This window comes from Astyanax mexicanus, chromosome 1, assembly GCF_023375975.1.
Source record: "Astyanax mexicanus isolate ESR-SI-001 chromosome 1, AstMex3_surface, whole genome shotgun sequence".
Taxonomy (NCBI): Eukaryota; Metazoa; Chordata; class Actinopteri; order Characiformes; family Acestrorhamphidae; genus Astyanax; species Astyanax mexicanus.
The window spans coordinates 111,850,523-111,862,855 of record NC_064408.1 but is presented as its reverse complement, the minus strand read 5'-3'; the positions used below and the strand labels follow the sequence as shown (position 1 = coordinate 111,862,855).

At 40.0% G+C, this 12,333-nt stretch overlaps 1 protein-coding gene across 1 annotated transcript in view; it reads right to left on the bottom strand.

Annotated features, from left to right (window-relative positions):
- The window catches only part of itga8 (integrin, alpha 8), a 168,864-nt gene that overhangs the window by 45,672 nt on the left and 110,859 nt on the right, over positions 1 to 12,333 (bottom strand). The window contains exons 18-21 of the mRNA XM_007242178.4: positions 9,646 to 9,783; positions 9,380 to 9,447; positions 8,872 to 9,019; positions 4,725 to 4,817 (exon numbers count right to left, since the gene is read on the bottom strand). Of these exons, the coding sequence (XP_007242240.3) occupies positions 4,725 to 4,817; positions 8,872 to 9,019; positions 9,380 to 9,447; positions 9,646 to 9,783 (447 nt within the window). The remainder of the gene's footprint in view (positions 1 to 4,724; positions 4,818 to 8,871; positions 9,020 to 9,379; positions 9,448 to 9,645; positions 9,784 to 12,333) is intronic.

The following is a 12,333-nucleotide window of genomic DNA, read 5'->3' as shown; positions in this document are numbered from 1 at the left end:
ACAGTTCATTCATTAAACTGCTAAGAAGTGCTGATAGAGCAACTAAAGCACATCTCTCCTCAATCTGTTTCTGAATGAGAATACGCTCTTATAAGCTTTTATTGCATTCATTCATCTTTGAGCTGAGCTCTTAATACTCTTGATGTCATTGACTGCAAAGATATCTAGTGCATCTTTGAATATAAATCTGAAGAAAGTCACTAAGACATAGTACACGCTGTACAAGAAAGTGGCTGTGCAGTGCAGTTGTAAAAGCTGTGCACAAAAAAAAGGATATAAAACACTGTATTTAGAGGACACAATCACTGTGGCTAACACACCTACCCTAACATATTACACACAGGTTAACATAATTATGACAGATAGTTTTAATAAAGAGTTTTACTAAAATTAGACCTACTGTATGTCCACTGTAGAGGACATGAGTCTAAGATCTATAAGTAAAAGACTGTAAAAAAAGATGGACGCAGTGTTGCCGTTCCCATTCATTCAATGAAAATGGAGCCAAAATCTTCTGCCATGTTGGCGATCCTGATACCCGAGTCTGCGCAGTAGAAAGACTGTGGAGAGACAGTCTACTCATTTAAATAACCCCGCCCCTGAGGGCTGCCTCCACAGAGCTCACACAATCTATAGTCCCACCCATACAGTCATTGGTCCCACCCCGGCTAGGTGTAACCCAGCCCTTTTACAATAACCACACCTTTTTAAATAGAGCTGAATAACGTTTTAAAAATCAAATTCTGTGGAGATAAAAAAAAATTGTCAATATTAGCAGAGGTTCCACTAGCTGATGCATTTAAATAATGGAGGTGGAATTACAGTATATTGGGAAAAAAACTTAATTAAAAGTTTTGCTTTGTTTTGCTATTGAAACCTATGGGGATAGGTGGGGTTACACAGCTTTCTGCAAACGAACAGCAGGGGGCGCCCGACCTGCTTCACTTTTGAGAGACGAAGCTCTGTCCAGCTATATACACAGTCTATGGTAAAACCCAATTTATGTAATCTGCCAAGATGACAAATGGGAATTGCAGTAAGGCCTCAGTTATGGGGTGTGACCAACAGAACATAAAAATAATCTAGTTTTCATGTTTATGGCAAAAGGGGATCAAGTACGGAGCCCCTAAGGTGACATCATGTTAAAAATAGTAATGTGTGGCCACGACTTGTTAAGGTGTGGGAATGAGGTCTTTTCCATCAAAGAGAAACAGATAATAAAAAAAACTTTGCTCAAAGTGTCCAAACATCTTAAAAAATTGTCTCAATAATAAAATAACAATCGTAATAGAATTTAACAGTCTAATTTCTGACCTCCCCAGGATGTAGGGAATGAGATCTTAAGGCATGGCCAAGACTTATTTAGGGGTAGGATAGATATAATTAATACATGTGAATGAGATGATTAATGCATGTGAATGAAATAATTAAGGGCCACTACTTATTAAGGTGTGGGAACAAGATAATTCATAACAAGTCGTAGCCAGAGAATAATAAAGCTTACTTTTCTGTAAATGAATGCCCATAAGGAAGACTGAATATTACATCAAAGCCCCTTTAATCCAAGGATAATATTTTATAATAAAAAAAGGAGAGTGAATTGTATTTTTTTTTTATCTCTAAATGAATTATTGTGATATTTGGAGTCTCTTGCAGTGAGACATGGCATAATTCTAAGTAAACGACTCTTAGATCTCATGCTAAAAGCTGATTGGCTCAGACACAGACAGTATACAGACCTGTTTATCTTTCTCAGGCAGTCATTCAGTATTGTGCACAACCCCTAAGAGCTGTTTGCTTTGCTAACTGTGAAACTAAAGGACCTTGTAGCCACACCTTAATAGCTAGGATTTAATTAACTTGTTCCCATGAATAAGTCAATGCCACACCTTTATTATCTTGTTCCCAAGCATTAGGATCTCGTTCCCACACCTTAATATGTAGTGGCCATGCCTTAGGATCTCATTCCCATGCCTTAATAAGTAGTGGCCACACATTATTTTTTTTAACATGATGTCACCTTAGGGGCAGAAGACATTTTAAGTCATTTTAACCCTTATAAACCACACCTTTTATTTAATGTCCTCTCTAGTGGACAACTGGAATAATAAAATAAAGTTAGAGGATGGCCTATTATCTTTTTGAAGCCTGACCAAAAATGTATGGTCTTCTGATTATTCCAAAAATTATAAATTATAATTTTAATGTATTATTTCCAAAATTATAATGTTGGAAAAATTGGAGAGCACACAAACCAGCGGGAGGTGCTCATATATTCATCCCAAGGCTTGGCTTTGCGAAAAATATATTTGCACTGGATGTTACCGAGATGAAACTGCATTTCACAACATATTGCTTTGAAATTAACTTTAAAAATCGCAGCCAGAATTCACTACAGTTAAATGGTCACATAATACAGGAATTAAACTTTCATAATCTAAAAGCAGGTGATGCTGAACATGTGGTCGTGTTTTGCAAACATACATTTAGGTATTTATTAAGTATTAACAGGTGAACATTGCTTTGGATCCTACGTCACTGTTTTCAGACCCCTAAAGAGCAATCAGAAGGGGGCAACAGTGGCAAAAAGTCTGAGAAGAACCAAGGCATAAAGGAGAGCCTATCTTCCTCCAGGCTGAACCAGATGGTGCCAAAAGCTGTGGCACATAAATTCATTGCACGGATCTGGCCCCCTGAGGTCACGACTTTGATGAATGGGATTATGTGGAGGCACTGAGGTATTTATTTACATGATTAACATCTCCAGATCTCCCAGCAGCTGATGGATGCTGACGTGTACAGTCTTTCTGTAGCTGATAGATAATAAACAAGTTCTATTTTTGTAGAAGAATCCGAGCATAATCGTCCAATCTTCTAATTAGTTCCACCATATGGGTTTAAATGGCAGCTTATCATCAGTCCAGGTGCCCAAATAATTATAAGAAGTGTAGAGGTGTGAGGGGTGGAGCACTATAATCACCCTCAGCTAACGAGCCAGAGGTGCACCTCAGTGGGGAACTGGGTCAGAGCCTGTCTGCCCATTCCAACATGTGTTTACCAGTTGAAAAAGAACCACTGATTGACTGCCAAAGCTTATAGTGCTGCAGCAGTAAAACACAGGCTTTTACTGCTGCAGTGCTATTAGACACGTACATACTAATCATTTAAATACTGTACTAGATTTTTGCTCAGTGTGGCAAATAGTACAATTGGCACACTGATTGATTTATTGGACGTTATGCCCAAAACACACCCATGATTTTGAGTTTTCTGTGAAGTTTCTCCAGCACTAGGGCTGTGTGCAGCAAAATTAGCATTAGCCACAAAATGCAGCGCTAGCAGGATGTAAATGCTAGCTTGTTTTAACATGGCAAACATGCAGACTACAGTCCAATATACTCATCTCTGGACGGCGAAAGAGCTAGCGCTGTGGTTAGCGGCTAATGCTGCTGCCCCTAGCCTTAGTGCTGGAGAAACTTCATTGAACACTCACCCTTATAAGGCTGTACTTCAGCGGAGGGGTTTTACTGCTCCTTAATACCTGACTGGTAGAGTTCATACATAAGGTGCACTGGATTATAAGGCGCAGTGACCAGTTGAACAAGTACCACTGAATAACTGCCAAAGCTTATAGTGCTGCAGCGGTAAAACACATGCTTTTACTGCTGCAGTGCTATTAGACACGTACATACTAATCATTTAAATACTGTACTAGCTTTTTGATCAGTGCGACAAATAGTACTATGCAGACTCGGATTTTAACTAGGAATATATCTACATTGGTAAGACTTGCAAAGTGCTGCGCTGTTAAGATATAAACGCGCCAAAGTCAGAGCACACCTGGCTCTTAAAATGAATGACAACTGGCACACTGATTGATTTATTTCACGTTACGTCCAAAACACACCCATGATTACGTAAGAGAATTAGTGCATGCCTTTTCCACAGTTCAAGCTGTATTTTTTGTGCCCTCACGATACCAAAGACACACCGACACGCCCTAAATCAAGCTGCACGATACGCAATTGACATCTTGCCTATAGATCACCAAAATAGGGCCCAAAGAGTGCTGCAGGATATGTGCATGTTGACTCCTACATTGAAGGCAAATGTTATTACTAAATAAGTAATTTGTCTATTTGCACAGACAACTCCAGCCAGACCCCGCCAATCACGATCATTCTCACCAACTGAGGTTTTGAGCGCATCCAAAAAAACACAGACAAACATTACCCAAGCAAAGTATATTCAGACAGGGCTGCTCAGTAAGCAACAATAAGTTCTGCATTACTCTACAAATTGAAAGAGAATGAGAAAGAGAAAAAAACAGGTATAAACAGAGAGATTTAGAAGAATCATGTGGACTGGGGATCTTCTTGATTTCATTCTGAGATGCTTTCTGACAAATGTCATGGCACACAAAGTTTTATGAATCTTTATGGACCAAAAAAAAACCAAACCTTTATCTTTTATGGCACTCCTTAAAGAAACATATGTAGCACCTTTATTTTTAAGAGCATAGTTATAACTAATAAACTGTATGGCACCGAACATTTTAAAACTTCTACCATGCTTATATACATTTCAATGTTTTCAATTTTCCACAAAACCCTATTTTTCCAACTGTGGCAGTTCCAACTGTAATCAATGATGATGAGAAAATGGGAAAACAAATGAGAAAGAATGAAAGTGAGGAAAAAAAAAATCAAAATGAGTTTCCTTACATTTGATCCGGCCACCATAGGGTTCCCCAGATCACACACCACCACTTGGGAGTCATTTTCCATTCTGTGTTCACAATTGAGGATCTGCAGATCCTGAAGGAGAAACAGAGATAGAGAAAAAACATTATTTAGTATTTAGTAGACTCAGTTTTCTATATGACCATTGTAACAGATTAATAAGCTTTAAAAATAGTCTTAAACAGTGCAGAAAGATATGATGAGTATATTTTAATGGAACAGTTCCGTAATTTTCGGACTAAAAGTCGCACTGGATTTTAAGGTGCACTATCAACGAACATTTATTTTCTGGTCTAATTACATACCTAAGGTGCACCGGATTATAAGGTGCATTAAGAGACACTAGTAAGGATGCTTACATCAAAGTGAGAATGGGTGTCGCCATATTTCCCTTCTAATGGGGAAGCTGGGGGAAGCGCCTAAGTAAAGCACTTTGATTTATTTACAGTAAGCTTAGATTTACAATATTTTTTCTAAGATTGACTTTTCTGTGAAGTTTCTCCAGCACTAGGGCTGGGTGCAGCAGCATTAGCATTAGCCACAAAATGCAGCACTAGCAGGATGTAAATGCTAGCTTGTTTTAACATGGCAAACACGCAGACTACAGTATGATGTACTCACCTCTGAAAGGCGAAAGAGCTAGCGCTGCGGTTAGCAGCTAAAGCTAATGCTAATGCTACTGGACCCAGCCTTAGTGCCTTAGAAACTTCACTAAAAACTCACCCTTATAAGGCTGGACTTCAGCGGAGTGGTTTTACTGCTCCTTAATACCTGACTGGTAGAATTCATCCATAAGGCGCACTGGATTGTAAGGCGCACTGGCGATTTGGGGGAAAATTAAAGGATTTTAGGATTACAACCAGTATTTTTAGAAAAAGTAAGTTCCGCCTTTTCTAACTATATATGGTTTATGCTGGTGAGTAAAGGCTTTCCTGAGTAATTAAGCTGAAAACACAAGGTGCGATTTTGGACGTAAAATCCGTTCGAAGGGTTTTAAGGGTTAAAGTTACATTCACGTTTCCTTTCTTTTTCTTCTTGGTTCAAACAGTAACAGAACTGATTTCTCCCTCTATGCTTCCTATAGTTCACTGCAATTTGTCAAAATGACCAACTGTACCATATTACCCATCTTATTGCATTATATAGTGTTTTCTTAAAATAATGGACTATAGAGTGAAATGTACTGACATGTTAAATGTCATTGGACACATCACTAGTGCCATGGTCCATGATTTTAAGGATTGCGCCTTATAGTCCTTTAAAAAAGGAGACATATAACTGATACGCTCAAGATTATTTTGAATAAGGACTCTAAATCTTGGTTTTGAATAACATTCGATGAACTGCCCAGTCCTATTACTGGATCAGCATAAAATACCAAGATTAATGTATTTCGTACTGGCACCCCATACCATAGCCCTAAACACAACCCCAGGCACAAACAGCCATCAAAACAAACAGCTCTATTTAAAGCCAGAGATAAGAGAGAGAGAGAGAGAGAGAGAGAGAGAGAGAGAGTAAGAGACAAACAGAGAGAGAGGCAGAGAGAGAAAAATGATGAATTGACGGATGGTAATAACGCCATACATCACTGAGGCCCCTCTGCCCTGTCATCTCTTTCCCACTCTCCCCCTCCTTCCTCTCTCTCTCTCTCTCTCTCTCTCTCTCCATCTCCCTCTCCATAAGTCTCCCCGCCCGGCAACTGTTTCCTCTCGAACCCAAACACAAGAGTGGGCCGGTTCCCGGGGGACGTGGGCTGATGGAGCCATGTTAATCACATTAGGAGCCACTCTCCAACACGTGCTGCAATTACCAAAGCCCACGTCTGCTGAACCAATAACAGAGAGAGAGAGAGAGAGAGTGAAGGGAGAAAAAGAGAGAGAGAAAGAGTGAAGGGAGAAAAAGAGAGAGAGAGAGATTGTAATCTTAATGGTCGGTCCGGAGGAGGTGCCGGCTAGTTTATACGCACGCAAGTCGGACAAAAACACCTGGCGAGTGATGGGCAGTTTAGTGAAATTCAGAACTGGCCTACGAGTAAATAAATGAGCCCTATCTCACACTGCATTGTGGGTAATGAGGAACTTTCACTATAATTAGATCATCATTAATTACATTCCTGCATTATTACTGCATCAAAGGCTTTGCAGCGGGCCTTCCTGTAGCTTCAGCTTTCCGGCAGAAACGAGTGGAATGTTGCAACATGCAGTGGGGATAAGCTACTCAATCTATACTAGGCGGTTGCAATGGTGTTGCTTTAGTATGTGTGATAGTATGTGTAGTGCAATCAAAACTAGAAACTGCATTGCCTGCAGAAACTGTGACTGTGACTGCAGCTGTGGTAATGAGGGATCTGTTGGGGTTTTAATGGTTGCTAAGGTAATGCTAGGAGCCTGCCAAGGTGTAGCTAGGTGGTTGCTCAGTGGTTGATAAGGTGTTGCTATAGTACAGGTGTTGTTTGCAAAGGTCTTGCTTGGAGCTGCCAAGGTGTAGTTAGTTGGTTGTTAAGTGGTTGATAAAGTGTTGCTAAGGTGCTGCTAGGAGCTTGCCAAGGTGTAGCTAGGTGGTTGCTAAGTAGTTGATGAGGTGTTGCTATAGTACAGGTGTTGGTTGCTAAGGTGCTGCCAGGAGTTTACCAATGTGTAGCTAGGTGGTTGCTAAGTGGTTGATTAGGTGTTGCTACAGTACAGGTGTTGGTTGCTAAGGTGCTGCTAGGAGTTTGCCAAGGTGTAGCTAGATGGTTGCTCAGTGGTTGATAAGGTGTTGCTATAGTACAGGTGTTGTTTGCAAAGGTCTTGTTTGGAGCTTGCCAAGGTGTAGTTAGGTGGTTGCTAAGTGGTTGATAAAGTGTTGCTAAGGTGCTGCTAGGAGCTTGCCAAGGTGTAGCTAGGTGGTTGCTAAGTAGTTGATAAGGTGTTGGTATAGTACTGGTGTTGGTTGCTAAGGTGCTGCTAGGAGTTTGCCGAGGTGTAGCTAGGTGGTTGCTAAGTGGTTGATAAGGTGTTGCTACAGTACTATGTAGTGCAATCAGAACTAGAAACTGCATTGCCTGCAGAAACTATGACTGTGACTGCAGCTGTGGTATAAGAGTGTTGGGGTTCTGTTGGGGTTTTAATGGTTGCTAAGGTAATGCTAGGAGCTTGCCAAGGTGTAGCTAGGTGATTGCTACGTGGTTGATTAGGTGTTGCTACAGTACAGGTGTTGGTTGCTAAGGTGCTGCTAGGAGTTTACCAGGGTGTAGCAAGGTGGTTTCTAAGTAGTTGATAAGGTGTTGCCATAGTAAAGGTGTTGGTTGCTAAGGTGCTACTAGGAGTTTACCAAGGTGTTGCTAGGTCGTTGCTACGTGGTTGATTAGGTGTTGCTATAGTACAGTACAAATGTTGCAAATGTGTTATAGGTTTGTTATGTTATAGGTTGTTGTGACTGCTAAGATGTTGCAAGGTGGTTAATAAGGTGTTGCTATGTTATAAATGTCGCTTGCTAAGATGTTCCATGGCAGTCGCTGAGATGTTGCTGAGATGTTGCTAACCAGTTGCCAACTGTTGCTCAGGTATTGCTATGGTATAGGTGTTGGTTGCTAAGGTGTTGCATGATGGTTGCTAAGGTTTTGCTAGGTGGTTGCTATCCTTTGTTGTTGAATGCTATGATGTTAATAAGTGACTGCTAAGGTGTTCACTGGGTGGTTGGTAATGCCTTCTGTGGATTGAGAACTGGATTGAGATTGCTAAGTGGTTGATAAAGTGTTGCTAAGGTGCTGCTAGGAGCTTGCCAAGGTGTAGCAAGCTAGGTGGTTGCTAAGTAGTTGATGAGGTGTTGCTATAGTACAGGTGTTGGTTGCTAAGGTGCTGCCAGGAGTTTACCAATGTGTAGCTAGGTGGTTGCTAAGTGGTTGATTAGGTGGTAATGCCTTCTGTGGATTGCGAACTGTTAAATGACCTCACTTGAACTCAGACTCGATAACTCACTTACTAACATCACTCACAAGATAACACCTCACAACTTCTACAGGGGTTGGCATTCCCTAGCTCTCAAGTCTTCTGAGATAACAATTCATTAGATTCATATTTGAAATCTACATATTGTCATATACTGTATTGTATCTGCAAAGTGCTTTATGGGTAACGTAGTTTACCTCCCGCCGCCGCTCCACACCGTTGTAGTCCACCTCTAGTGGAAAGCGAATTTGAAGCTCCGCCTCATATGCGCCTTCTCCCTGATTGGCTGCATTGATGGTGAGGAGCAGTGGGTTGTCGTCGCCGATGGCTAGCTCAGTATGATCCCTATGCGTGGCAAGCAGAAATAAATAACACACTTTGTTTCAAATAACAAAATGGATATTGATTGCATGGAATGCTAAAAGCTTTTACAGGCCACAAATAGCTGAGATATAAACACAGGGCCTGGTTGTGATCTCCTGAAGTGACCAGGACCAGCTACAGTGCATGCTCTGTGTGCGTGTCCAGTTTAAACAAGGCCACATCCTTACAGTTTAATACACACAATTAGGATATAAACAAGTGCCAATGCACACGCAAGCACAGCTATACACTTCACATAAATCAAATAAACATTGGGACCTTTGCTTTCAGACACCCTCACACACACACATATGCACTCACACACATACACAATGGACTCACATTTTAGCAGACAGCTTTAAATCTGGGATGCACATGTTGTCGTCTCCGCAGTCCAACAGGATGTTTGCCTGAAGGCGAGAGGACAACAATAAAAAAACAAATATAATACAGTCTTTATTCCAGGGCTCTTCTCATTTCTTTCCTCTTTTATTTCCATATGGATGCAGTTCATCTGTTTTCTCGCCCTCCATTTAGTGTCCTCTCGTTTTTTGATCCGGAATTGCCATAAAATGCAGTCACACACACTCACACTCGCACACACACACCTGCTCATGGTGGAAACTCTTGCTGTAGTGGTCCAGTATGGGGCGTAGCTGCTGACCCTGCAGAGGGGCCCTCTGATCCAGGCTGTAGTTTAGAGCCACGCTGATGGGACTCAGCTTATCTCTGAATTCGCCCTCATCCTGTCGATAGAGCAAATGAAGATAAAGAGATACAAAAAAAAAAAAAAAAAAAAAAAAAAAAAAAAAAATATATATATATATATATATATATATATATATGCTTTAAATTAACAGTCCAAAATCTGACAGTAATAAAAGCCCAATATCTGATGCTACACAGTAAAATCCACACTCTGGGAGTTTTTTCTAACAACCCTCAGTAATAAACAATGCACACAGTGGGTGTTATTATTCAGAGTTAACATTCAACTCTAACAGGCTCTGTCTCTTGATTCTGCTGTGTGTGTGTGTGTGTGTGTGTGTGTGGTTTAGCTTAGTTGTGGTGGTTCCCCTGATGAAGCATCATTCACGCTTTTGGTGTTGGGTTGGATGGTGGAAAAGGGTCTCCATACAAGAGTTATTGTGTTATGGCAGAACCACTGCATTGTTGGCAGTTTTTGATGGTATCTCTTGTTCTAAATAAAGCTTAGATGGTATAAAAAGGTAATTTATTCTGTGGTATAGCTCACATTTTATAATGTTTTATAGACACTCTGGTATATAATTTTTTGGGTGAAAGTCAGAAAATACACAAAAATAAATTCAAACCAACTTAAAAAAAATTAATTTAACAATTTAATCAACAATTGTTGTTTTACCCTGTTTTACAACCCTACAGTGTTGAATTAACTCTGAAATATTAACACTGATGAGAGTTAGTATAGGGTTATAGGGTTAATATATGATTCCATACAGTGTTGAATAAACTCTAAAATTTTTACTCTTGTGGTAAAGTTATTTTAACACTATAGTGAGTGGGACCATTTGTTATCTAGGACAGTGTTAAATTAAACTCTTACAGAGTTAATTTGAAATGGTCAATTTTGCTGTGTACATGCTGATATCAGCTTCTAACAGACACCAAGCAGGGCAGATACGTCATGTGGAATGCTTTAATTTGTCAAATTTATTCGAGTAGAGCGTAAAAATGAACTTAAACATGGAGTTTAAGTTTAAATACTAGAGATATCTTGTATGTACCAGATTTATTTACATAATTCAAAATACCCACCAAAATAAAATAAATAGTTAAATAGTTTAAAAAGGAAAAAAATACATTAAACCATTTATAGTCATCCAGATATATCCAAAGCTTCTGTTTCCACACCATCTTAAACCATATTTCCAGCCTCTAATCTGCCCTTCCTAAGTCCATTCTTCCTCTAATATCAATTCACGTCATGGCACGAGGAAGAAAAATCAACAACAATGGGTTCCTAAACACCTCCATGCTGCTAAAGCCAAAGAAAATAAATACAACAATTTTATTAAGTGTGTGTGTATGTGTGTGTGAAGGGGGGAGGGGGTGACAGAGAAATAAAACAGAAAGGGGGAGATACAGGTGTTTAATTAAGTTTCCCTTAGAGAGAAAGTGAGGTTGAGTGAGCCTGAAAGAGAGAGAGAAATAGATGGTGAGAGAGAGCTAAGACAATAAATACATGGGTTTAATTAAGTTTACCCAGATAGTGAGACAAAGAGAGAAAGAAAGAAAGAAATAAAAAGAGAGAAAGAAAGAGAGAGAGACAGAGAGAGGGAGAGAGAGGGTGAGAGACAGAGAGACTGAAAGAGTGTGAGATAGATGAAGGACAATAAATACAAGTGTTTAATTAAGTTTACTTATATATATATATATAAAGAGAGAGAGCGAGAGAGGGTGAGAGACACTGAAAGAGTGTAGGACAGATGAAGGACAATAAATATGAGTGTTTAATTAAATTTACTCTGATGGAGAGAGAGAGAGAGGAAGAGAGAGAGAGAGAGAGAGAGAGAGAGAGAGTGTTATGCTGGGGTTGTGAGATTGGATTGAGGTCTATAGGGATATACAGTATCAGATTAACAGAAGGCTGGGCTCTGAAATCAACCATGGTCCACTTCCTCTAAACACACACACACACACACATACACACACCCCCCAGACACCTTAAATGTGTGTTCCTGCATTAGAAGGAGGGCTATTTCACTCCGGTTTGGCACAGAGACTACTTTCCCAGGGTCTGGTATAGCTCGAAAATGATGTCCTTCACTTTAACTCATTAACGCGTCCCTCGCAGTAAAGACAGAGCAGGACTCCCGGTCCAGTTCTGTCCACTTAGGAACTAAACGTGTTCCGCTTTTCCAATAACAGGAGCTGCTTGGCTTGGCCCGTAAAACACTTTCCCATGGGTGAGGTCGCAAAAGTGACAGGACAGAGAAATTTTGGTTAAAATTTGGCTTTGAGTTCAGCAGCATTAAAATACTTTAACCTTGTTTAGGGTTGTGTGGTCAAATTAGAGACATTGTTAAAAGGACAGAAGCTATTCTGTGTGAAAGTAGTTATCTGTGTATATGTGTTTTTTTTTTTTGAGAACAGTTCAGAGTAAAAACAACATAGTTGTGCCCTCAGCTAACATCCACATATGTTTAGCCTGTTTTTAACAATGTAGCTGCATACCTACGCAGTTTACATAACAAATCTATCAGCAGGACAATTCTAGCCAGATGCTGCTGGTCACAATCATTACCATCCACTGT